At 56.0% G+C, this 24300-nt stretch overlaps 5 protein-coding genes across 5 annotated transcripts; 3 read left to right on the forward strand and 2 right to left on the reverse strand.

Moving 5' to 3' along the window:
- Nucleotides 1-428: 428 nt before the first annotated feature.
- On the forward strand, nt 429-2063 carry DBP5 (RNA helicase required for poly(A+) mRNA export; the record flags this gene model as incomplete). The annotated part of the gene is made up of 4 exons (XM_028635767.1): nt 429-619; nt 684-1169; nt 1225-1462; nt 1521-2063. The coding sequence occupies 4 exons, from the start codon at nt 429-431 to the stop codon at nt 2061-2063; spliced, it is 1458 nt and encodes a 485-aa protein (XP_028491850.1).
- Nucleotides 2064-3759: 1696 nt separating this feature from the next.
- D7B24_001542 (uncharacterized protein) lies at nt 3760-4446 on the forward strand (the record flags this gene model as incomplete). The annotated part of the gene is made up of 4 exons (XM_028635768.1): nt 3760-3783; nt 3834-4146; nt 4224-4247; nt 4343-4446. 4 exons carry the CDS (start codon nt 3760-3762, stop codon nt 4444-4446), a joined length of 465 nt encoding a protein of 154 aa, XP_028491851.1.
- A 511-nt stretch (nt 4447-4957) lies between these two features.
- On the forward strand, nt 4958-6745 carry D7B24_001543 (uncharacterized protein; the record flags this gene model as incomplete). Its single annotated transcript, XM_028635769.1, has 1 exon — nt 4958-6745. The coding sequence occupies one exon, from the start codon at nt 4958-4960 to the stop codon at nt 6743-6745; it is 1788 nt and encodes a 595-aa protein (XP_028491852.1).
- Nucleotides 6746-10999: 4254 nt separating this feature from the next.
- Nucleotides 11000-13333, reverse strand: D7B24_001544 (uncharacterized protein; the record flags this gene model as incomplete). The annotated part of the gene is made up of 4 exons (XM_028635770.1): nt 11000-11842; nt 11899-12752; nt 12804-13137; nt 13211-13333. The coding sequence occupies 4 exons, from the start codon at nt 13331-13333 to the stop codon at nt 11000-11002; spliced, it is 2154 nt and encodes a 717-aa protein (XP_028491853.1).
- Nucleotides 13334-21963: 8630 nt separating this feature from the next.
- Nucleotides 21964-24059, reverse strand: ARA1 (D-arabinose 1-dehydrogenase (NAD(P)(+)); the record flags this gene model as incomplete). The annotated part of the gene is made up of 4 exons (XM_028635771.1): nt 21964-22347; nt 22409-22965; nt 23019-23096; nt 23171-24059. 4 exons carry the CDS (start codon nt 24057-24059, stop codon nt 21964-21966), a joined length of 1908 nt encoding a protein of 635 aa, XP_028491854.1.
- Between the last annotated feature and the right edge of the window lie 241 nt (nt 24060-24300).

Below are 24300 nucleotides of genomic sequence, written 5' to 3' on the forward strand. Positions count from 1 at the left end.
GAGGTACCTGATCTGAGCTGTTGCCCCGCCATGTTTGCCGCTCCTGTCAGGCAACACCTGGAAAGGAGCTCTCAGAATTTCCACCCAAATTTGGGAATCGGACCTGTCAAGTCTTTGACACCTGTGCATAAGATAAACCAGCTCAACACGATTCGAAAGCACGGCTTTACCGCTTTATTCGTGCTGAGATCAAGATTCTTCAGCGACCACACAGTTCGTGTTAGCCCAGTACGTCTGCCCCCCCACCTCTATCCTCGCGCATGAAATCGCGCCTACCTAGTACTCACAGCTTCCCCATCACCGCCCTCCTCGTCTAACGCACTTGGCAGCAGCAGCAACGACCTGGCTGTGCGATCGATCGGCTCCGAAAAGCCCGTCACCTTGAAACGCAGCCGCCTGGCGTTTTCACTTCGAACAGACGAAGCGCAATGGCCGAGGCCAACCCCCCCGCGAACCCTCCTGCCGAGGGCGACCCTGCCAACCTTGAGGACGCCCAGGTCGACGGCGCAGACTCAGGCCTCGTCGAGAACAGCTACGATGTCGACATCAAATTGGGTGATCTTCAGCAGAATCCCGATAGCACTCTTTACTCAGCAAAGACCTTCAAGGAGATGAATCTGTCCGTTCCGTCCCCCACAAACGGGTGTAGTGTGCCGAATTGTTTCTGACTTTCGTTATGACAGCTCCGAGCCTATCCTCAAAGGTCTCCTCAACCTGAACTACTTTAAGCCTTCGAAGATCCAGGAGAAGGCCCTTCCTCTCATGCTCCAAAACCCTCCTCGTCACATGATCGCGCAATCTCAGTCGGGAACCGGCAAGACTGCTGCCTTTGTCGTCACCATTTTGTCTCGCATCGACTTGAGTCAACCCAACCAGCCTCAGGCCCTTGTTCTAGCGCCCAGCCGTGAGCTTGCTCGCCAGATCGAAGGTGTGATAAACAAGATCGGAAACTTTTGCGAGGGTCTCAAGGTTGCTGCTGCTCTCCCAGGCGCTCTGGAGCGTGGCGCTCCTGTCCAGGCCAATGTTATCGTGGGCACGCCCGGTACCGTCATGGACATTACTCGCCGCCGGCAACTCGACGTCTCCCAGCTTCGTCTCCTCGTCATTGACGAGGCCGACAGCATGCTGGACCAGCAAGGCCTCGGTGATCAGTGTGTCCGAGTCAAGAGGTAAGGCTCCATCCTCGCCACCCCGCACGGCTGATCAAACATTAACATCGTCCAGTACTCTACCCCGTAACATTCAGATCCTCCTGTTCTCTGCGACGTTCCCCGACAAGGTTATGGGCTTTGCCGAAAAGTTTGCCCAGGGCGCTGATCAGATCCGACTCAAGCACACGGAGCTTACAGTGTCTGGCATCTCGCAAATGTACATCGACTGTGACAGCGAAGATTCAAAATACGAGAATCTTGTCAAACTCTACGGCCTCATGACTATCGGCTCCTCGGTCATCTTCGTCAGGGTACGTGTTTTGTCAGTCACAGTACTCAGCGAACCGCATGCTGACACTTCTACCACAGACTCGCGAGAGCGCCAACGAAATCCAGAAGCGCATGGAGGCAGATGGTCACCGAGTGGCGGCACTGCATGGCGCTTTCGATGGTAACGATCGCGATCGACTTTTGGAAGAGTTCCGAAGCGGCCGTTCCAAGGTTTTGCTCACAACCAACGTGCTGGCCCGAGGTATCGACGTTTCTAGTGTCTCGATGGTGATCAACTACGACATCCCCATGAAGGGACGAGGCGATACCGAGCCTGACCCGGAGACCTATCTTCACCGAATTGGCCGAACCGGCCGGTTCGGTCGCATCGGTGTCAGTATCAGCTTTGTCTCGGACAAGAAGAGCTTCCAGGCTCTGTCGGCAATTGCTGAGCTGTATCAAATCGATCTCGTCCAGCTCGACACGTCTGATTGGGACTCTGCCGAGGAAGCCGTGCAAAAGGTCATCAAGTCCAACCGTGCCAAGGCTGCGTTTGCTCCGAGTGCCACAGATGCTGCCAAAGCAGCTGCTGCCAGCGAAGCGGCTCCAAGCGCCGAGCCCACTGCGACGACGCCCGCATAGAGGCTGGCGAGCCGACGGTGGTAACGATGGTCAGCAAAGGGAAAGGCAGGAGAGGGCGGGTGGTTTATGGCGCCGAGGGAGCTGCGCCAAGGTGAGGCCTATGGCCTGACCGTTTTTGGTGAAAAGTAGATGAAGCGGATGACACGCAAGATACCAAGAATGAGACTACGGGAACGATGAGCTATTTCTTCATTCATTCTCCTGTCATGTGAGCGATGGAGCCAAGCACGCCCGAACGGGGGCGGCGTCGGAGCTGAAGAATCTAGTTCTGCCATGTCACCACTCTGCAAGTCCAAGTCTAAGTCGCGTCCCAGATCGCTATTTCCTCGATCCGGCCCCAAGCTGGATTCAATGGACAGGTTGCGTTGGGGGTCGTTCCGTAGTCATTTCAGGAAAACCCCCATGTCATCATGTGCCACTGACGACCGCCATCGGTCTCTGAGAAGCAAACTGCAAGTCTCCGGTATCGTCATGCTCTCGGGATGAGATTGACAGCGTCCTTGAAACGTGCCGGTGAGCATCATGGCTGCAGAGTCGCAGCGTTTGGCTTGCTGGGCGACTACGAAACGGGCAAATGAACTATGATGATTGGACGAGAAGGCTGACTCAATACAGACACGTGACTCAGACGTCATATTTCGATCCAGCGCTTCGCTCCGCGCTTACCAGGGCGCCTAGATTCAGGATCGGCAACATCCAACCACGAACGGCCGTGATGCATGCCAGCGTCTTCGTACCCTCCAGTCGATTGGACGACAGGCTTTGGACTCTTCAACGTGGTGTGCTGGACTGGTGAGAAAGTACCGCAGAGCCTTCTGACCTACATCCAGATGGAACACCTTGGCCCCCGAAACAGCCATGCCCCGGCCAACCATTGTTGTTGGCGAGCGCCCGACAAGTGCTCCTGGGAGTTCCAGACTTGAGTGTGCGAGGCGTCCAGCGACTAGAGGCGTGCGTCTGGCCCGCTCCACCCGAATCTTCCGCTCAGTCTTCAGAGGTTCTGCGTAGGTGACGCCGGGGTACTGGGCCGCCCCTTCGTCAGCCCTGGCGATCTTCCGCATCCTGGCGCCCCCAAACGAACAGGCACCAGGGGCCAGCGGTGCAACGCGACTGCAGAAACCAGAAGGCGCATCACACGAGAGCAAGGTGGCCATCCGTCACTTCTGTTGGCGCCGAGTCTGGAGCCTGCCACGATGACGAGCGGCATCTGAGAACCCCGAGACGGGGGCTCAGTCATGGTTGCAGCCCAGGTCTGTAGACGCGGGCCACCCGCTTGTACATCTACTCGTTTATCAAGTTTCATCGTGTTGCCAGACGCGACCACTCTGCATGTCCATCTCTTCATGAACCGCTGGGCCCCTAGATCTTCTCGTACTTGCCCGGTCCCCCTTCCTTCTCTCGTCTCCTCTCCCATTTCTCTTCTCAAGCGAAGCTTAATTCTTTTCATTCTGCAGCTTGTATTTTTTTCCTTGGACCGGACTTACGGTCACATCTCTGGCCGCTTATCATTCTGTTCCATACATGGGATGCTGGACGTCTTGAATGATATCCCTTTTCTGTTGATCTTTTATGGCTTGGAACTCAATATTCTATAATCAACACCGTCCATCAGACCGTGCTGCTGCAGATCATACCTTCTAGCGGGTTTTCTACTCTCAATAACCAGCTGCGATTCAACGCCATTTCCTTGCAACGCATGAAGGATGGGACAGGTCTTCAGGTGAGCTGACACGACGATTGCTTCATTGTGCGCAGCGCTAACGGTGTAAGATGTCCCTTCCTAGGATGGTCCCCAAGCCGTTTGTCAGCTTTTTCTGGACCTTTGCACTATTCAGCATCGCCATTGCGGCGGACCAATTCAGGTTCACGGGGCATCTCGCACGCTTCGTTCCAAACTGCGCAAGCGGGTGCCTCGTCTCTTTTCTCAACGACAACTTTGCCGAGACGTCTTGCGACACGACTACATCACTCGAGTGTCTGTGTGCTGAGACGGGCACTTCAGGTTTCACCATTGGCGAGGGCGCAGTTCAATGTATCGAAGCGGAACAGTCGATAGGATCTTGCGCAGCTGGGGAGATTGATAGTACGTGAAGCCGAGGCGAATCAGCGAAGCAACATGAGCAAATGAATGCTAACAGACCACCAAAGGGAACACGATAGACACGGCATATTTCATGTGCGCTGGTCAGCCTAGCGCCGCTCTCCCGACACACACGGCCATTGAGGCCATTTTTATCATCCCGGCTACTGGTGGTGGCGTCAAGCTGGTTTCCCCCCAGACCTCCACGAGTTCTTCGACGCGATCCTCATTGGCGACAACATCACGTACGCCTACGTCAGCATCTCGCACAACAAGTATCACGACTCTGGCAACCTCAACTAGAGAGGCCACTTCATCCAATGAAGCCGGGTCCGCCTCAGATTTGACTCCCACTGATGTTTCGAGCTCTCAATTTACCCCTACGCCAGGACCTGCGCAAGCTGAGCCTACCGATGACGATTCTGGTGGACTCGGAACGGCACAGCTTGTCGGCCTCTCAGTCGGTGTTGCAGCAGTTGCAGGCATATTGATAGCAGCGTTTGTGCTCGCCAGGCGAAGGAGAAAGAGGCAGCTTTCTGGATCCGACAACAGGTCGACGTCCATCACCAATCGTGACTCCTGGGGTTTTTACCCCAAGGAGGCACAGGACAATGTTTTCCACATCTCCCCACCCATCCACGGCAAATCACCCTTGCTTCGGCCTGTTGACTATTCAAGAAAAAGCTGGCGTCCAGACGCCATCGGCTTGGCCGTGTCACGTCCGACAAGTGAGCAGAGGCTGGTCGTCAAGTCTCCCTTCCACCGAAGAACTTCAAGGCTTTTACCGCCGAAGCCAGACTCGCCACCAAGACCGATGCTCTCATTGACAATTCCCAAGGTCAGCCTCACATTATCGACTCCCCCTGCCCTCCATGCATCCGAGGGGCAAGGTAGACAGCGCCATCACCAGACAGACTCTCAGATTCAAGCAGCCCAGGTCGCGCAGCTGACAGCTCCACCGCCTGTTCATGCTAACCTCCGCGAGAGTACCATGACGGAATTCGAAGAGGATGGCTCTGGGCACCCATCACTGGTGGGCCGAGGTTTCTCACAGGTCTGGCGACCTCCGTCGTCAAACCCACAGTCTGCAACGACATATTATGTCGCCGACACATACGGCAATTGGATTCTAGGAAACCCAAAATCGAAGGCCCAAGCTGCCGAGCTTGCTGAATTAGAGGCACCAACACCATTGACTGCATCCACCAGCGGAAAGACGTTCAAATTGGCGGCTGTGAATGCATCTCTAGCTTCACAGGTCGGCATTGGGCACGGCGCCGGGAGTCCAGTGGCCCCTTCGGCACCCAAGGGACCTGCGCTACCCACGAGCTTGGGTTTGCTTCCACCAGCACACATCAAGTCGGCTCAAGATGTGCTGCCGGCTCGCCCCCTGACTGTCTGGCCCGGGACCGGACCAGAGCAGAATGCCCAAGCCCAGAGTCTGCCTGGTCACCAAATACCTCCCATGAGCTTCTCCCACCCGGAACCGCCGCGCCGCAGGAGTAACAGCCTCAGTCAAAGCCGTTCACACCGGAAAGGAGTCAGCCAGGACGGCACTGACCACCACGATTCCTACAAGTCTCAGCAATCAGCTACAACCATTTCCAGCTCGAGCGGAGGCTTCGATGGAGACGATGGTACTGCACCCGAGCCGGGCAGCCTCTCTCCCGTGGTCGAATCGCCATACTCGGGTGTTGGGCGATCCCCAGTCTCCTACCCCGAGATTCCTGGACGGTTGAACAGGTCAAATCTGCAAGTCAATCCGCCGCCCGTTAGGCCTATGTATGCATCTCCACCCGGCCAGCCTAGTCCGACGCTCGGCCTGATGCAGCCGGCCGCTGGAGCAGCATCCAGAGGTCCGAACGAGATGGCAAGTCAGGTTGTGCCCTCTCGGCATCCCGACCGAAAGAAGCTTGTGCCATCGCCAGGCGGGCTGTTGTCGCTGCCCCGTCCTGATCCATCACAATTCAGAACAGGCTCGCCGACGTTGCGTATGGTACCGCCATCCCGCTCGCCGTCGTCCTCGCCGCATCCGCAACCACTACGCCTTCAGCGGCCGCAACCGCAGAGGGCCGACGTCCCGTTGCAGCAGGCACAGGCCGCCAGGATATACGAGACAGAGGGGCCGACAGATCCGCAACTGGTCCATCAGGTCCACCGCGCGCTCTGGGCGCCCGAGAACACGACCGCCTACCGTGCGCCTTGGGACGACGACGGCCCCGCGCCGTCGGCGCCCACGACGCACCACGACCAGCACCAGTACCACTGGCACCCGCAGCAGCACCTGCAGCAGCAGCAGCAGCAGCAGCAGAGGCCTGGTCTCCCGCGGCCGAATCGCTCTGACGGATCCTCTTCGTGCTCCTCGTTTTCTTCTCTCGCCACCAAGCGTCTGGGCAGCGAGCGCGCGGCCGGCCTGGCTCTGCAGAGCGACGAGTTGGCGGCAGGCAGCCGGTGGCGCCGCAACAACCGCGACGGCGAGCAGGAGAACACCAACACCTTCTCCCGAGACGAGCAGTCGCTGCAGCCCCCGACGACCCCTGGATGGCACCCTACGCTTACCCCGACCAGGAGGGGTGATGATCTATTCCTTGACGTACGGTAGACCCGGGCTACACGCACCACCTAGTCTTTTCTTTGTCTTGTCGATACACCTGCCGGGACGCACATATGGTGGCCTGCCTGCACGACTATAATGATGATCTTATAATGAGAGCAAACTGGCGCTCAAGGGAGACTCTGTGCCCCCAAAATCTTTTCTTAACGCTGTGTATTATATTCGGAGGATCACAAAGTAGAGTTGCACTTCCAGAGTCATGTAGCATAGATGATTAACCAAGTATTTGTTTCCTAAAAATAAAAGCAGCACTTGCATTCCTCGAGATCAGACAGACGACTCCTGTGTGAGCAAGCGTTTCTGGCAATCCTGCCGCTACAGCACATTGTACACACGCGAGGTCGCTCAGGCAGACCTGCTATTGCACTAGAGCCAGGACACACAAGTTGAGCAAGCTGGCTTCCCTCTGTCCGTCCTCCTCGGATCCCACGTCAGTAACCAAGGGCACGCAGAGAGATCAGAAAACACCAGTCTCAGAGGCATTCAGCCGACCAGACGCCGCCCCCCCCCTCCACTCCGCGTCATCCATCAAAAAGGTCCGTCGGCGTCTCTTCATCGGCAGCATGTGGAACAGCCGGTGTCTTGAAACCGTCATTTTTGACTTTGCAAATGCAGATAGATGCATCTACCGCTGCCAGCGCTCTCCATGATCTTCTTCCTCCTCTCCGCCTCCTCATCCTCATCATCAAGGCCTGCCCAACTGCCGAAACTCGACACCGCCACGCCAGAAAGGAGGGGTTCGAATCCAAGCGTCTGCCCCTCCAAAAGGTCCATCACCGCGCGTGCACGGAAGACGTCGCGGCAAAGCTGACCAGCCTCCGCCGCAGAGGCATGAACCGGACCGTTCCCGTCGGGCACGCTCGAGGCTTCGCAGCAGGGTAGGTCAGGCCGCCGGGCAGACAGGTTCATCTCGCTTTGGTCTGCGTGATATATAGTCATGGCCAACTTTCGCCTCGGCCGCTCCGAAAAGTTGGCCCAGGGTCCGCGACGACGCGGTGGCGTTGCCTTGGGTAGGTAGCCTTGGAGTTCGGTCCCCCTCCTGCGACCTGAGGTCCTGCCCACTGCATCCCTACACGCAGGCTGACCCCGCGTCTGGCGACGTTGTGCGGCAAGTGGAAAACGTCCGTGGTGGACCTCTCTATATGACGATCAATAATCGTCTCGCCAACATGCAAAGCCCCAATTCCCTGCGGCCGGTTTGGCTCACGTCACACACGTGGTGCTGATGGAGCCGATTAATAAGGCCATTGTTTGATCCCCCCCCTCCAACGGCAGATGCCGTGTGAGTGGGAAGAGAGAGGAGAGGGGGCGTATCCTACCTCCCTCTCCCGCTTAACTGAGCGAAGGCAAGAGATCCAAGCCAAGGGCAGAGGCAACTCGCGAATAGCATCGCTAGAAGCCTGGCTATGTGAAGGGAAATCATGCATCAGGGGTCCCCACAGCCCCATGAGAAATACCACCTCCCCCCAAAATGAAGGGCGCACGCGGAGCATACCCACAGCGTTCGACACCGAGTCAGCCGCCCTGATTGACCCCCTCCCGCAACTTCATTTCCCATAGGTGAGGGGGAAGGGGGGGGGGAGGAGTTCTGACGGCTCACCACCACCTCGTCCTTCAGCTGGTAGTCTTCATGCCTACTGACAGGATGCTGAGGTATGTAGGTAGTTAGGGAGGAGGAGCTGCATCGCTTGAAGGGCCTCGGTCCGTGACTCGACCCTGCCAACCCCCCGGGAGGTGGATTTCTCAGAACGCCTCCTCAAAGGCATCCAGCATGTGTGGCGTGGGGTATCGAATCCTGGGAGACACGATCAAACACACGTGGCTCCGCGTCTGACAGCAGCCAAGAAAGGCGTCCCTCGCAACCAGCCTCTACTCGAGACCATCACCCCGCCCTCCCCTCTCTTCCGTCTCCTCTTGTCCTTCGAAACCACGTTCATCCCAACAACCATGCGGCCCGGAATTTGATCCTCCTGCGGTTTCGTCCCAATTCTGAATGTTCCGAGCCGACCATTCCTCTTGGCGACCGGATTCCGAGACGCTGACGCCTTCTTACTCGTTGCCCATCATTCTCCAACGCGCCTGTGGTTCTCATGTCGTCACTTCCCTCTGCTTCTTCTTCTTGTTCTTCTGTTCCTCCTCCTCCTCGCCCCCTCCTCCTTCTCGCCGCCTTGTGTGTGTTCTAGACACGTCCTGACAAAACCTTTCTTCGGGGGACGGGTGGGGGGAGAGTCCCCTGTCAGCTGTAGGCGGGGCGAAGAGGGATACAAGAAAGGGAAGAAGGAAGTGAGGAGGCAGAAGAGAGAGAGAGAGAGACACACACACAGAGACAGAGACAGAGACGGAGCGAAGAACCAAGCAGAACACCAACGCAATACCCCTTTCCTCTTGCTTCGACACAGCCGGCGAGGCCCTCCTCCAGGTTGATCACAACCATGTAGATTGCTGGCGAGGAGGACCGGCTAGAAAAGTCTGGAACCACCAAGCCCTTCGGAGGAGGCGTTCGAGGCTGGCCGGGTCATCCAAGGCAAAGTACGTAGGGGTTTGTTTCTCTCTCATCACAGGGCTATATGTGACCTTCCATTTCTCCAGCTCAAACGCCGACGCGGGCGCTGTGTGGTACCGACCATGGGTGGGTAGCGCAAGATGCAGTCGAAGTAGCCCCATCGCCCCCCCTCCCCCCTCGTTCGCGCTGTCTGCCATGCCCGTTCGTCCCACGGGTCTGGGCGAGCCTGAACCACCAGGAAGGATAGCGCAGCCGGCCCCAGGGGGGAGGTGTGCGTCGGGCACGCTGGCTGCAGGGGAACCGCTGCAGGGGAACCCGCTGCAGTGGAAGAGTTCAAGGTCGGGTGCCAAGCGAGGAGGAGGCGAGGTATAGGGTGCTCCTGCACGCCCAGGGGGCGGGGGTGATTCTTTCAGTGACCCGGGACGGTCTTACACAAGGGGCCGGGGGGGGGATGGATGATAGGGACGAGGTCTCTGGGGGGTCCTCACCCTCCCTGGACACCCCTCCCCCCACTCCACCCTCTTGTGAGACGGGGCTAGAGACGCGCCACGACGGGCCTTGACCCGTTTCCAACGTCGCTTCGCCATCGCTGACCGTTGGAACCTCTTCCAGATTGACTTTTGTTGCACCCGGAGAGAGGCGACGGCCCCAATGAGATTGACAATGAGATGGCAGGCACGAGAGGCGGCAGTCTTCGTTCGATTCTCTGCCATGTTACATTGGGGATCGGACCCCCAAATCGGCCTATCACCCTGGGCGAGCAACTCGCAGCGACTCCACGACCCTCGCATGTTGAGTCTTGAAAACAACTGGCCATGGTCTGGACGCTTTGGTGGTGCCTCCCATCATGGTATCAACAAGTCGCTCGTTTCGTTGGAAAACAGAAAGACTCGAGCTATCTAGGCAGTCGGCCGGGTAAGGCCGTCACGCATTGTTGTGACGCTCTCGCAACTCCACCGACAGACAGCCCTAGCACTGCCGATCGCTGGGGATTGACGTGATCAGCGCTTCAGTGCCGCTCAAAACCCACGAGGCGACCGGAGACTTCTTTGCTGATCGACCTGATTGAGAAACACTACCATGTCAGCCGTTCGCCCATTGGCCTACCCCCCGTTTGATGTCAAAAACAGCGAACGGCACTCCTGCTGATCTTTTTTCATCCGATACTGATCAACGAGAACCTGGAATACTGGTGACATGTTTTTTTTTCTTCTTCTTCTTCTTCTTCCCTACTTTTCTTTACGTAGTCCGAAACACGAGAGGATGCCCCAAAGGCTTCAAATGTCGAGTGTGTAGCCTTTCGTACTCGACCGAGCCAACACTGTACGCAACATATGTCCCCCCACCTTGTCTCAGCCCTCCCCTGCTATACAGTAAGACTCCAAAGTGCCAATGGGCAATGCTAAGTCAATTATGAAATACATGGTTAAGAAAGAAGAAAAATCGTCATCATGCTGGCATGAAAATAGAACGCCCATAACACCAACCAATGAGCCGAAGACGTTATATGCAGTATATCAGGTGGAAAGAAAAAAACGAAGACATGCCAAGTACCTGAGAGGCCGATGCGAATGGGTATCTGATATTTGGAGCAGAGGCTCAAAGCAAAGAATCGTAGAGCAGACTGGCCGTGAAAAGTCGTTGCGACGTAGGGAGCGTGGTAGGAAATACAAAAATGTTGCGAAGGCGAAGAAAGGAAACGACTCGTTCCAAGCCCTCCGAGATTCTGTGTGGTGGTTTCAGGGCTTGAAAACGGCGCTGGTTAGGAAGAATGTCTCGCCATCTGCGGAAGTTGTTTTGGTGTCGTTAAACGGGTCCGTGGGCCCGGTTGGCGTTGGTGGAGCAAGGAATGATGTATCCTCGGCTCTGCCATTCAGCATTTCGTGGCTACGAGCGCGGTGTATGTCTTTCCGCTCATCAGCCGTGAGGGGGCTGCTCGACTCCTCTCGTGAATCAGCGCTCATCTTGGCGATCTCGCTCTCCACGTCAGCAAGTAGAGCGTAGACGTCGCTGTCGGCGTATACACGAATGCTTTCCACGTCTACGCGACGCTGCGCTGCCTCGGCATCTTCCTTGATGCTGGCCTTGCTGCCGAGTATATCTTCTTTGGCAGGATCCTCGAGAATAGTACTCGGGACGTGTGCAATCACGCGCTGGGGCGATGGAGAGTTGCTGCTAGCGCGTGGAACAGCATTCTTAGTGGGGCTACGAGGAGGAGTCGAGATGTTGCCCACGCCAGCCGCGACACAGCGGGCACCCATGGCTTGCTGAAGAGTGTCACTCGCCGGGGTTGCAACCATGTTGGGAAGGATGGCAGCGGCAGCCACATGTTCCAGGAGCTTCTGGCGCACGCGAGCACGGCGGTTTTCGGCGTGTTCCAGCTTGTTGACCCAGTCGTCAATGGAAGCATCAAGCTCGCCGAGAGCCTCTTCCTGCTTAAGCATGGAATCGGTGCTGAATCGGGCTACGCGAGGGGAGCGCAGGTACTGACAGATCCGTGAATGGAGATTGCGGCGACCGGCCCTCAGCGAATGGTAAGTGCGGCGCAGGTATTCAGTCCTCTCATCAAGTTGTCGGAGCTCCTGAAACCATGTTAGCAAGGATCATCCTTCAGGGGCGGGTGGCTTGGCGGTCATACCCTTGACAATGACTCGACATCTTCTTTTCTGAGAACCTCGAATCGAGAAGCTTGGCCAAAGGCCTGCTTCTGAAGAGCCAGAAGCTCAATCTGGTTTATCTGATTCGCGGCCTCACTGGCTCTGCACCCAGAGGGCAGCTCTTCGAACGCCTTTTGGTCGGTGCTACGAGTGCGTGCCGATTCAGCCCGCTGAGCGGATACTGAACCATCCTTACGATCGGTTCGCTTTCGAGGGCGACCCCGTTCCATAATGCTGCCCGTTTCTGATTGCCCTCTGCGATGTCCCATAGGCACAGCCCGGGATTCGATTTCTTTCCTGGGGGTGTTGTTGGAGCTGCTCGATCCAGTAAAAGCTCCAACTTCCGACGGTTTGGGCGACGCTCGCACATCGTGGAGGGGCGCTGACACGGGAGTGGGCAGCGCAACGGCAGAATGCGTCGTTGTGGAGGACATTGGTGTTGTCAGCGAGGTGGATGCTGTCAAGGGGGTGTAGGGCGTTCGGGACAGAGGCGAGTCGTCAGTGCGAGCCGAACGCTGCACCGAGTCGGACGGCGTATTTCCCGAGCGGAGGCGGCTCAGTGACAATTGGCGCGTCAGCCCAGAAAACATGCCAGTGTGAGGAGGGGGGATAACGAGAGGCGCGAGGTTTTTCGGCGACATGGGCTGTCTCGGGGCCTCTGATGCTGATCGTTGGTAGGACAATGGTTCGGTAGTAGGCGAAAATTCTAGTTCAGCATTTTCATCAAGAGAGTCTTGAACACAAGCGACGGCTTCAGCCACGTGGAGCCGCCTCCAACTGTTGCCTGGTGCACTGATGGACCTCTCATGCAGCGGCGGCCTGCCGGGAATGGTAGCTAGAAAGTTTAGTCGGTTGCTCAAAAGCAGAAATATGGTGCGGTGCTTACGAGAGTCCATGGCAACTTCTTGCACGGTGGTCATGGGGCCCAGTTCGGGAACGCTCACTTTGCGCCTGCGGATGAGGTTGTGCTCCTTGATGCGGACACGAAGACCGCCGCCGCTCGTCTTCTCCTTGTCTTTCTCTGATAGTGCGGCTTGCCCAAGTGCGTAGGCTCTGGCCTGTTCGGGGTCGAGGGCCTTAGCCACCGGGGCCGGCTGCGGCCTGCCCTTGGGGAAGAGCTGGTACTTCCGGACATCGGGCTGCTGCTGCTGCTGCTGCTGGGTCTGCTGCATTCTCCAGACGTGGGGCTTCTGCTCGGAAGCCTGAGATGAGGTAGAGGACTGTATGCGTGAAGATTGTGTAAGTAATCCGGTCGCATCAATGGGCGTGAAGGGCATCGACGGGGCGACATACCGAGTCACTAGAGGGTGTGGGAGAAGGAGGTTTAGTTATAAGGCCGGTGATCAGGTGTCCGTTTCCAGGTCCGGCAGCCCTGTCGAGGTCGGCCTCGACCATACAGGTAGCAATGTGTGCCATGGCGAGGTACTGAGGGAGAGGAGGCCAGGGGTGTTCGTCGTGTGTGCCCGTGTAAGAGGTAGATGGTCGGCAGGCAGCTTGATCCAGGATGATGGACCCAGTTACCAGCTAGACTGACGGGACTGGCGTGAAGGACGAATATGTTGCCGCACTATTAGGAGAAACGGACGGCTGAGGCTATATATGTCTCATGCAAACAGGGCCAGGATACGGCGGAAGAGGTGGAGAGCAAAAGAAGGAAAAGGTTATTAAGTGCACCGGAGCGCAGAGTACGACATTGAGCATCGGAGAGCCAAGGTGGCGGATAGGTGATGATGGGCGACATGCAGAGGCTAATATGTGAGTCGTTCTCTTGACAGGGAAGACGAAAAAGACGGGGCTCCAGCAAGAGGGACTCGGCTTGGCGGATCAGGGGGGCAGGGTAGGGAGGCAAGTGACATGGGACAGGGGCGTAGAGAATGAGGACGGGCAGGAGGCAGGAGCCGGGGACCTAGCGAGAAGAAACAGAAGGCGCGGAAACAAAAGCGGGTTGGATTTCTGAGACGAGGTGTCTGCACCGAGATTGACTCGAGTCGACCTCACCCCAGAGCTCAGACAGGTCTCGATGGTGATGGAGGTGATGTGCCAGGCTTGCCAGGCAGGCACGTTGCTGGTGAGCGGTGATGGGGAGGGGCAAGGCAAGTGCAGGGGACTTAGCTACTGGGGGGTTCTGGGTGCTGCTGCCGCATGGAAGCCCGGATATGAAACCGCTTAAGCCCTGGAAGGACCAAGCGCATTCCCCACCTGCTCTGGCGAGACCGGGGTACCAGGGACAAGACAGGGGTCTGGCAGGTGGTCTAGACAGGGTATCGGGATCTTGGTGCTCGGGTGCCCAGCTAGGGGTACTGCTCCCGCTACCTAGGCAGGCATCGTGAAGTAACCTCGCGGACCCCATCTAGCCCATCTAGCCCATCTAGCCCCCCCCCTCTCACCCATGTGCACTTGCGCTTGTGCTTGGTAAATGAGAAAGGGTTCATGCGGCTACTGGCTCACGCAGAAGAGGCTTGTCCTTTCCTTATCCAGACAATCAGTCCGAACGGTTCTGACTGAACCCATGTTTGCGTGTGAACGATCAAGCAGCAACAGGAGCAGCAGGAGCACCGGGCTTGTCTGACGCAGCCACTTCCTCCCGCCTGTCACGGCCGTGTCATGGCACAACTCCCGGTCTATCATCATCACCTCTGCAGCAACCCAACATGTGTGCCAAGCTGCCATCACCCCAGTCGCGCTTGGTCAACAGATGCGGCAACCTCTGTCGTGATGCTCCGGTCCTGTCGACGGCAGCTTGAGCAGCGCACGTCTCGAGATAGATGGATCCGTTTTCGAGGATCCCCGCCGTCACGGCACCTACCGCGCCCGAGCCTCGCAATGGACCTAATGATCAGGGACGCACTGCAACAACCATTCACCAGTCACACACGCGCGCACACACACACACACACACAATCCCCCTTCGTTCACTCACACTTCACTTTCACTGCAAGACTCAACCAGGCCGCCCCCCTCTACCACTGCCGGCGATCAGCGTGCCAAACGAGGCCCCTGCACCCACCCTCCTGGTCGCTCCATGGCGATCTCTGCCCCGCGTTGCTTTCCCAACCCGTCCGCCAGCAACTCGACGCACGAAACTCGCGTTGTTCGTCTGTCAACGTCGAGCAGCCTTGTTCCGCTCTGACCCCAAGCCGGCATGTCGCTCTGCGCCTCCTCTACTCCCAGGATCAACGGTCCAACTCTCGGCTCGTCTCTGGTGTCATCCAAGACATTATGCTTGCCGTGCTATCCTGTTCAATTGGGCATGTATGCTTCTTCTTCTTTGGTATACGCTAGCTCACTGGATCTGTGCTGGCCGCTAGTTCTCGTCCGGTTCACGTTTCGGCTGACGCTCGCCGGTAACCGCCCGCCTTGCTAAAACAACCATCTCCACAAGCCTCATACAGAGCAGACCGCCTGACCACCTCGATTCAATGAGCTGCACCGTGCTAGATCGGCCGACCAGATTGCGTTAGAGGCCATGGGTCACGGCCATTGGAATTGAGCTCGAAAATACGCCAGCAGACTGGAAGCGCAACTAGTCGGCCTTTGCTGTTTGTCAATGCATGAATGACCTTCTCAGCAGACCAGGTATGTCCTGGAAGCCAGGACGACCTCACCTCCCACTCTAACTTCCAAACGCCTGGCGACTCTCTACAGTCCCAAGGCCTAGGAAGATTCGCATGAACACCTGTGGCAGAGGTGACAAATGAAGCGAGGAGAGGCCTGTGTATGATCCTGGAACACTTGTCCGATCTTCAGGACGTCTCGATGCGATGGTGGTCTTGAGCCCAAGAATGCGATTGTTACTGCAAAGATGGAGATTCATAACCTCGCGACTGGTGCCACGACTCGCAAGTTTCTGTAGAACTCCACTGGTCGCCGCCCGGTCTCGGAGCCGGTCTTATTTGCTCGGGCGGGAGATTCTCTCTTGACTCGAGGCTAACCGTTCGCACTACTGTAGGGCACCGGGAATGCAACCCTGACGATGATGGCGACCATCTCACAGTCAGCTCGCAATCTCCTTGACCTTCGATCGGATCCACCAACATGAGGGTGAGGCGCAACATTGCTAGCGATCCTGTATGGACGCGAGTCTTTGGACCCTGACCGAGGTTGGCGAATTAGACTTCTGTCACTGTGAAAGTCAATACCAACGTTAAAACACCAAGCATTACCCCTTTTAATCATCGGAACACCTATATCTACGAGCTGTCACAGCTCCCAGCAATTTGCCCAACTTTTGCATCTGGACTCGTTGCCCTGTATCTCACTGAGTAAAACCGCCGACCATCCCAGGTCGACAGACCCGCCGGATGGCCAGCTTGCTCGAGCTCGGGGAGTACCTAGATGGAGTGGGGTGGTTCCGTTTCGACTAAGTTCGGCATGCACGCCGAAATATCCCAACCATCTACGATCAATTCTCACAAGGTGTTCCTTACAACGGACAGCAGCTTTTGAGGTCGGCAGGAGTGATCAGGAGTCATTGCATATCTGCCCGTGTGTTCGGGGTCCGGTTGACGCTCGTCATTTTACTAACATCGGTCCAGGGTGCCAGCGAACCAAAGTCGTCGAAACAGATAACGAAGTCGCAAACAGTGTCCGCTCACAAAAGCCCTGTCTCCTCACAGACCTGCAATTAGACCTCGAGGTCAATGCGCACGACTGCTTAGAATCATCGCGCCGATTTAGATCCAACCAACAGGTGTCTTCATGGGTCCGGGCAGGGTCGCCAATCCTGCTGTGCCATTGAAGCATGTGGAGGATCATGTCATGTTGGGGTATCCGACGAAGCCGACCAACAAATCAATTTCAACAAGAGTTTCGTTGGCCGGCGTTTGCGAGGACAGAAACGTCGCCGACCAGATCGGACAAGACGCGAGGCGCCTGGAATGACGTTTCGAAACGTTGCAGCAATCAGTGATGGGCGAAGAACAAGATCTCATCCCCCGCGTCATGACCAGGGGGATCCATGGATTCCGAATGGCAACGGCGTAGAGCTCCCAAAACTGGGATTGGCCAGGAGGCCTGGTTGGCCGACAAGGTCCGGCTACGTCTCCGGTTCATCCCCTTATCCTGGTCTTCGTATGCGTGAGAGTTCCTGCACCTCATTCAGGAGGTGAATCTGAGACCGTGCTGGCCCATCACGATGTCTCAAATCCCAGGTTTCATCCCCTACATCAAGCTATTTCAGAGAGTTAACGGCCACCACCATGGACTTTTTACCAGCAACGACGATAGCTCGACCGTCAACCTCGACAGCAAGGGCTATCGCAGAATGATGCCTCACGAGGTTGCATTATGGCAACCACCGACAGCAAGTGTGATGGTTATCTTACAGGGAGACAATCTTTTCTCACAAGTCGTGGGACCAGAAGCACAACCCCGCAAGGAGCACCGTCTCATTTGATGTCAATTGAAGTCTCAATGGCTTCGGACATTTGTTTTCTCATCATTTCTAATTCCGATTAGGCAAGGACGAGAGGCCATGAAGGCAACTCCGGGACAGCTCTCCAGACGATGAACACTTTTTACAGCCTATGAGTATCTCTCACAACAAGCTGCCAAGTACCAGTCAAGTGAAACACACTGCTTAACCGAAGCCCCAAGGACTGCCCGAGCCCCTGATACTCGGGATTTTTCCCGTCCCATCTTTTGTGTAGTTTCCACCTGTTCGCAGGCAATCTGGCATACAGCAGAATCTGTTCTGCTCGGCATTCTTATGCTATATAGTCCTTGGCACGATTTCGCAAATTTTCAACCCATGCCGATAATCAACATGTGAGGTGATTGAGGGCTGTTGAGAAAACCCTGCGCACCCGTTTCATCTGTCCTCCGCTGCTAGCGCAAACCATTTTCTTCTTGGTACCAGCACTGCATCAAGCAGAATTAGCACCTAGGGTTGATTCATATCTTGCCTTGGTAATAAATCGAGGTGAGGTTTCACACAGACGCTGAGACGGGAGACTGAACTCCGAAGAGCATGTTGGCCGGATCGCGACTACTGTCCGATGGCGTACCTCGTTCGCGGCAGCCGCGGGGTCTGGCAAACCGTGTGATGAGGTGCATGGTTGTTAATGTTTGCGAGCTTTCTGTTCTCACCGCTGTTGACGCCCTCTTCAGCGATGTAACGTTAGGGGTGTGGTACATGCGGGAGAGCTCCCGTGCACGAACGTGAGAGCGATTGAGCGGCTTGACAACGGATGTGCTCCTACTTCGCATCCCGCAGGCGGAGGGACGTTTGCGTGGTATGAAAGACATCTCTTGCTTGGTCGGCCAAGTGTCAGAGCTATTAGCAACGCTCGCGGAACTTAAGTCGGACAGGACTGTTGTTGGCCGTATTGGACATGTCCAGGACACCGTTTCAGGAGACAACACCAGTTTTGGCCAAAGTACAGAAACGCAGTCACCTTTGGTGACCAGCCCAGCCTGTGCAGCACGTATGCCTGCGTTTGTCTTCTCATTCCGTTCCCTGCTGCCTTTGGGCACAATTGGGGCTTCGGGGGTCGCGTTCACGAACGACAGCGGCAGCGCGGAGCAGTTCAAACTGGACATTGCGCACGTTCGTCGTGACGCTTGAGCTATATTGCCTGGGTCTATAGACCAGCACCGTCGATGACGCTCGGCCGGTACTAGACAGGGGCCTGCGTTAGCTTCATTTCCGGCTTCCAGTCTGTGGAGTAGCTACCCAAGCGCAAGCTTGAGATGGGCATGGGGAGCTGGCAGAGCTCCCATGCAGCTTTGAACCTGTGTCTCTGGAGCAACCTGACGTTTGGGAGAGCTGAGAGCGTGATACAGCATAATTGTTATCGAGGCCTCTGATCTCGGATCCAGAGTCGATGAGTTGTTACAGTCCACGAAGAGACTTCCGGATTTGACAGGAGGTACAGTGTCTTCGGAATATCTTTCACTTCAGGCTCTCTCCGATGTCCGCCAATATACCTCGCGAGTGCAAGATTGAAACATGCAGCAGCCTCATGGCGTCGGTACTGCAGCTGTCTGGCTATCATCTCGCGGTTCATCATGTCCGAGATACATGTCCAGCTGCAGGTTCTCAACGCCAGTGGTGATGCTGAGGCTGCTTTCCTACTGCACCAAAGTCCCATCACAATCGTGACTGGCCGGAACCGAAAATAAGGCCACGCCACACCCTTCCGCACTGCCTGACGCCGCCTTGCTCCGTTACAGGCCTACACTTCATCGCGCGCTGTCCGCAGCCATCTTGGCTTATCAGGAGAGCTCAGAGCATCGAAAGCGCAACAGCCGCCGTGGCTGGGGCGGGATGGTCAGACTGGCGGATTGCGCGGTACCGCGGCGCGATCTGGCCAAACACCTGGGGCATGGAGTTCGGACGATTTGCTACACCCTCATGCGTTGTCGATGCGGGGGAGACGACGCAAGGCACCGCCAAGTATCACCACCCAGGGTCCTGTTTAGCCAGAAATGGTGCAGCTGAAAACTCGACTCAGAGCCTGCCCATGGGTTTTCCGATGGACTTCGGCCAGAGCTCAGTGCTGATGTGCGCGGCGCGCGGACCCGCAGGTACAGCGCTTGTTCTTCACGATCCTACGCATGTATCAGGGTCAGTCGCCGCGCGAGGGACACGCTGCGTCTTGCAGCGTGCAGCGGAGGAAACGAAGGGGGGGGGAAAGTGGAAAGGATGGAAAATCCTCCACGAAGCAGGCGTGATAGGGCCATTGTTTGTCCCGACGTCGTGCAGCGCCAATTTTGGCCTGATGACCTCTGATGACTTCTCTCGACATGCCTAAAGGCCCTTTTTGGTGCTGTGCTAGCGCAGCCACTTCGGGCCTCAGGACCCATGAAGACCCCTTACACCCTTTTTTTTTCGGCCTCTGTTTCTCACAGGAGTGGCTAAACCTGCCGCGCCGTGGTGGTAGAGCCAGGATGGTTAAAACATCATGTCATAATGGGACCGATGGGGAGTTGAAGGAGCACCAAGACGGGCCAGATCGCGAGGCGGCCATACTCGAAGCGTGCGGTGCTCCGTGGATGCAGATTGTCTGACTTCTCAAAGGGGAACTTGAAGGTGTGGGGAAGGAAACGCGAACGGGGGACGACACAGCCACATTCGCGGGTTCATCGCTCGATATGGTCGGCTCGAGTTTCTCAGGATTGGCTACTCAGGGTCGACCGGGCCTCTCAGGAGTGTACATGTATCCGGCTATTTACGGAAGACTATCAGCTGGATGAGGAATGGCTCGTCTGAGTCGCTCACGACGTTTGGTGTCGCATGTGATGATGATGATGGGAGCAGATTCCATCTCGTCACGGAGATGATATGATAATTATTGGACGGGTATTGAGATGCAATGGGAACAGTGGGCTTGGAGGCGCATCTCCGGCGCGGGGGGGAAGCTTTCTGGAAGCGTTGTCGTTTCTCGCCAGGGATCTGGAGATGCAGTCATCTTACAACTTTCGTAACACGCGAGATTGCTGTCTGGTGCCAACCCGACTGGAAGATGGAGCAGACATGATGTGTCTGAACCTCGAAGGGAAGTTCCAGAAGCATTGGAAGCGGGCACGGGCATGCCCTGCTGCTTCAATGTACAACGCGACGATGACAAGTTGACGAGGGTATCGTGTCAGCGTTTGCAAGGAAGACGGGATATTTCTTCTCGATAAATTGCGTAAGGCGGGGCTCCCTCATTTGAGCCTCGTATTCCCCTACTATTTTGACAAGGCCGGTCGACAGCGGATGCTGTAGTAATAGAAAGAACTCACAAACGCGTTGGCTCGCACCAGAACGGAATCACCCGGCATTCCCAGGGTATTGAGATTGACACGCCATACCCAGGAAAGTTTTATCATCAGCAGAGTTGTGAGTGCCATGGTGTTGAGGGCCACGATACCCGCTCATCACCTCATCTCTGAGTCAGTCCGGCGACCGCGATTCAGGAAATTTACATGTGAGCGCGAAGCTGGGTTAGGTGGCACTCTTGGTCGGGCTACGATACATGGCTTGACTCTGGCGACGGATGGGAGATGTTACGTGCTGTGAGCACCATTTCCTCGATGGGGCTGGTCTTTTTGCCCTTGCGGCAACGGCATCTCGCAAGCAGGTGGCAACATTAAAAGGATTCCGTGTAACCTGTCCCCTTGAGAATGGGCTTGGGGAGACCAATAATGGTATTGATCATCGAACCAGTCACTTTGATTGGCCATTCAAGCATGGTCAGAGGCATCAAAGCAATTGACCTCGTGTTCCTGTGGCCATGCTCGATCCATGCGAAGCATCAAACGGCTCATCGTGAGACTAGGGGTGATCAGGACCGTCATTCGACGGCCTGTGTAGTTCCATGATACATACCTCTACAGGCCGACTTGCAGAGATAATTTTCTCGATATATGGTGGTTGGGCCTCCTCGGTTTTCCCGGTGTCAGCCAGGTTAGTGCCGTATGGGTGATGGTAGATGTTGTCTGCGTACAATCTCTCTTTAAATAAATGTCGCCCGATGAATGTACCATCATGAACATCGTCTCAGAGAGCAGCATGGCAGTTCGGTTAAGCTGACGAATATGTATCAAATATGATTATCTCGATCTCTTCCCCCCCTTTGCATGCCGTCTCCTAGACTCATACAATAAAGAAGATACAGTTGGCACATACCGCCTCGCCACAGCTCGCGTGGGTACTGTCCGGCCGGTCTCGTCCGCTGCTGCCCCAGATCTGCTGAAGAATCCGCCGTTGAGATAACCGGAATCTGATGCACCAGGGCAGTGGCAGAAACGGCCTGTAGTAATGAGTGCTAGAATACTGACAGGTTCGTGGCAGCACCGAAAATGCCATGTCGCGCCCATCTTATCGTTCAGTATCAAGACGCCCAAGCCAAGCGTACATGTAGAGTTTGAGTCTGCGGCCTAACTGCAGTATTCTCATCGTGGCAAAGGAACATGAGAGCACCGCGGCCATGGTACACATAGATGAGCCATCCTGTATTGTGAACACAAGGGCCAGTAGACACTGCGCTGGGTCTTTTCTTAGCTTGCAATGTAGTGTGTTATAAGATCTAGATCCGTCATCAACCGCAAACCTACTTGCTTCAAGCGAGCCCCAGGTCCTTCTCAACCATGCCCTTGCAGATAGGGTGGTAGAAGTCACGGTTCTTCTCGAACGTCTTCAATGCGAGATCACGATCGACCTTGTTCAGCGCCCTATAAAGTGGCCGCACGTACTTCATCCTTCCCACGACGCCGAGCAGCTCGGTCACGCCTTGATAAGCAGTGGTGTCCTTCGCTTGGAGCGCAATCTTGTAATACGCACTCTTGAGCTCGGCATTCTGCGATGTAGCAAGCGCATACGCCTTGCCCATGGCTTGGGACTTTTCGGGCGTCAATGGCCGATCGAACTTTTCCACTGCCTCCAGGAAGACCAGTTTCTGATTACCGGTAAGGCCTTCGACATCCTTGGGGCTGGGCTCGAAGTCCTGTTCCTCGTTAGCGTTTGCCCTCGCTGGCTTGATTGGGGGTGTTTATGGAAGCATTTACCTCGCTCTTCCAGTTGTCCGCAAGTTTGTAGCAGACATCCACACGAGATGTGTCGAATTCAGGCTTGGGAGGAAGACCAGGCTTGTAGAACCAAGCGTCCCAGTCGATGGAGGCCACCTTGTTCTTGATAGACTCATCGCCCAAACCGTTGAAGAAGTCGAGGAAGGTGGCCTTGAACTCGAAGGAATCAAGTGACTTCCTGGCCCATTTGGTGAAGTAATGGGGAATAAATTTGTCAAAGCTCTCTCGACCAACGAGCTTCTCGAGGTAGTAAAGGAAGTGGAAGCCCTTCTCGTAGGGGACAGTGCTGAAGGCGTCATCGGGATCAATGCCCTTTTGCTCAATCACCAGCTTTGTAAACTCGTGGTCGTGCCCAAACAGATCAACCGCATCTTCGAGAGCCTTCCAGCCGATGATGGCGGAAAAGTCTCTCTCAGCGTCGCCGTGAATGGCCATGCCGATGCGCCTCTCGAGGTAGATGGTCCAGCCCTCGTTGAGCCAAAAGTGTTGCCAGTCAGAGCAGGAAACGAGGTTACCGCTCCAGGAATGCGAGAGTTCTGGGAACGTCAGTACAGCTCCAATAAAATGAGAAAAGGGCCAGTGGCCATACCGTGAGCAATGACGTCCACATTCTGGCGGTCACCGCTGATCAGTGTCGGGGTGGCGTAAGTGAATACGGGGTTTTCCACTGAAAATCAGTTGCGTCAGTTGTTTGAACATCGAGGTGAGAGGAATGGGGGAGGGGAAAGGGTGTCGGCTTACTGCCACCATATGGGAATGAGCTGGGCAGGATGAGAACGTTGAACTCCTTCCACTCGTATGGCGACACGAGCTTCTCAACAACTTCGATAAAGTGCTCTACGCCATCCAGCTCCCAACGGCATGCCTCGAGCTCCTCGGGCCCAGAGGCTACAACACTACGGGGTCCGATGGAAGTCGTAGCAATGTCGCCGGAAGCGAGAGCGAAGAGATAGGAGGGCATGGGGACCGTCTGCTCGAAATGATAGATGGTCTCGTCTCCGTTCTTTGCCTCACCGCCCTCCACCTTGACGCCACTAGCAATGACAGCAAGAGATGACTGGATCTTGAACGTGTAGGTCGACTTGACGTCAGGCGTGTCCTGGCACGGGAAAAGGGACCGCGCATGGATGGCCTGGCACTGCGTGAACATGTAGGGGTGCTTTTTGTTCGACGTCTGCGCCGGCGTCAGGAACTGGACGGCAGTGCACTTGCTCGTCGTCTCGAGGTCGATTTCCACCCTGACGACGTCACCCTTGGCGGCACCTTCGGGCATCGAAACGTGAAGAGGAGAGCCGAAGGGCTCGGACCGATCCTTGAGATCCCATTGAGAGGTCGCCTGGTTGACCTTGACACCAGAGACCTTGACAAAGCTTGAATCGAGAATGATTTCCTTGCTCAGTCTGTCTGTCAAGGACTCGAGCTCGAGGCAGACCTTGCCCTTGAGGATCTTCTCTTTGAAATCAATGGAGAGATTGGCAGTGGTGTGCTTGGTGATCCACTCATTGTAGTTGGAAAGGGTAGCGGGATCGCGTTTGGCCATGGTGGCGTAGTTGTGGCTTCGGAAAGCTGGAAAGAGGGTTGCGGCGGTTCTGACAGCAGAGGAACCCTGTGAGATGAAAGGTCGCCACATTGGCCGTGAGAAGATGGTGTTGAGGGGTAAGATAGGTCAAGTGTCGTTTTATTTGTCCTGTTAGGGTAGGTACCTCAGGTGGATTGGATGAAGGGCCTGGCTTGAGGCTCACGGCAGCAGCTATTGGCGGTCTCCCGCAGCAAGATAAACGCTTGTCATCGGTCTACGGCAAGACGGCACCGAGGCCAGCAGGTAGGACCCTGTGTGGTACGTGCCACCACACATAAAGTACCTACCTAGG

This window comes from Verticillium nonalfalfae (genome assembly GCF_003724135.2).
Source record: "Verticillium nonalfalfae strain VnAa140/NRRL 66861 chromosome Unknown scaffold_130, whole genome shotgun sequence".
Lineage (NCBI taxonomy): Eukaryota > Fungi > Ascomycota > Sordariomycetes > Glomerellales > Plectosphaerellaceae > Verticillium > Verticillium nonalfalfae.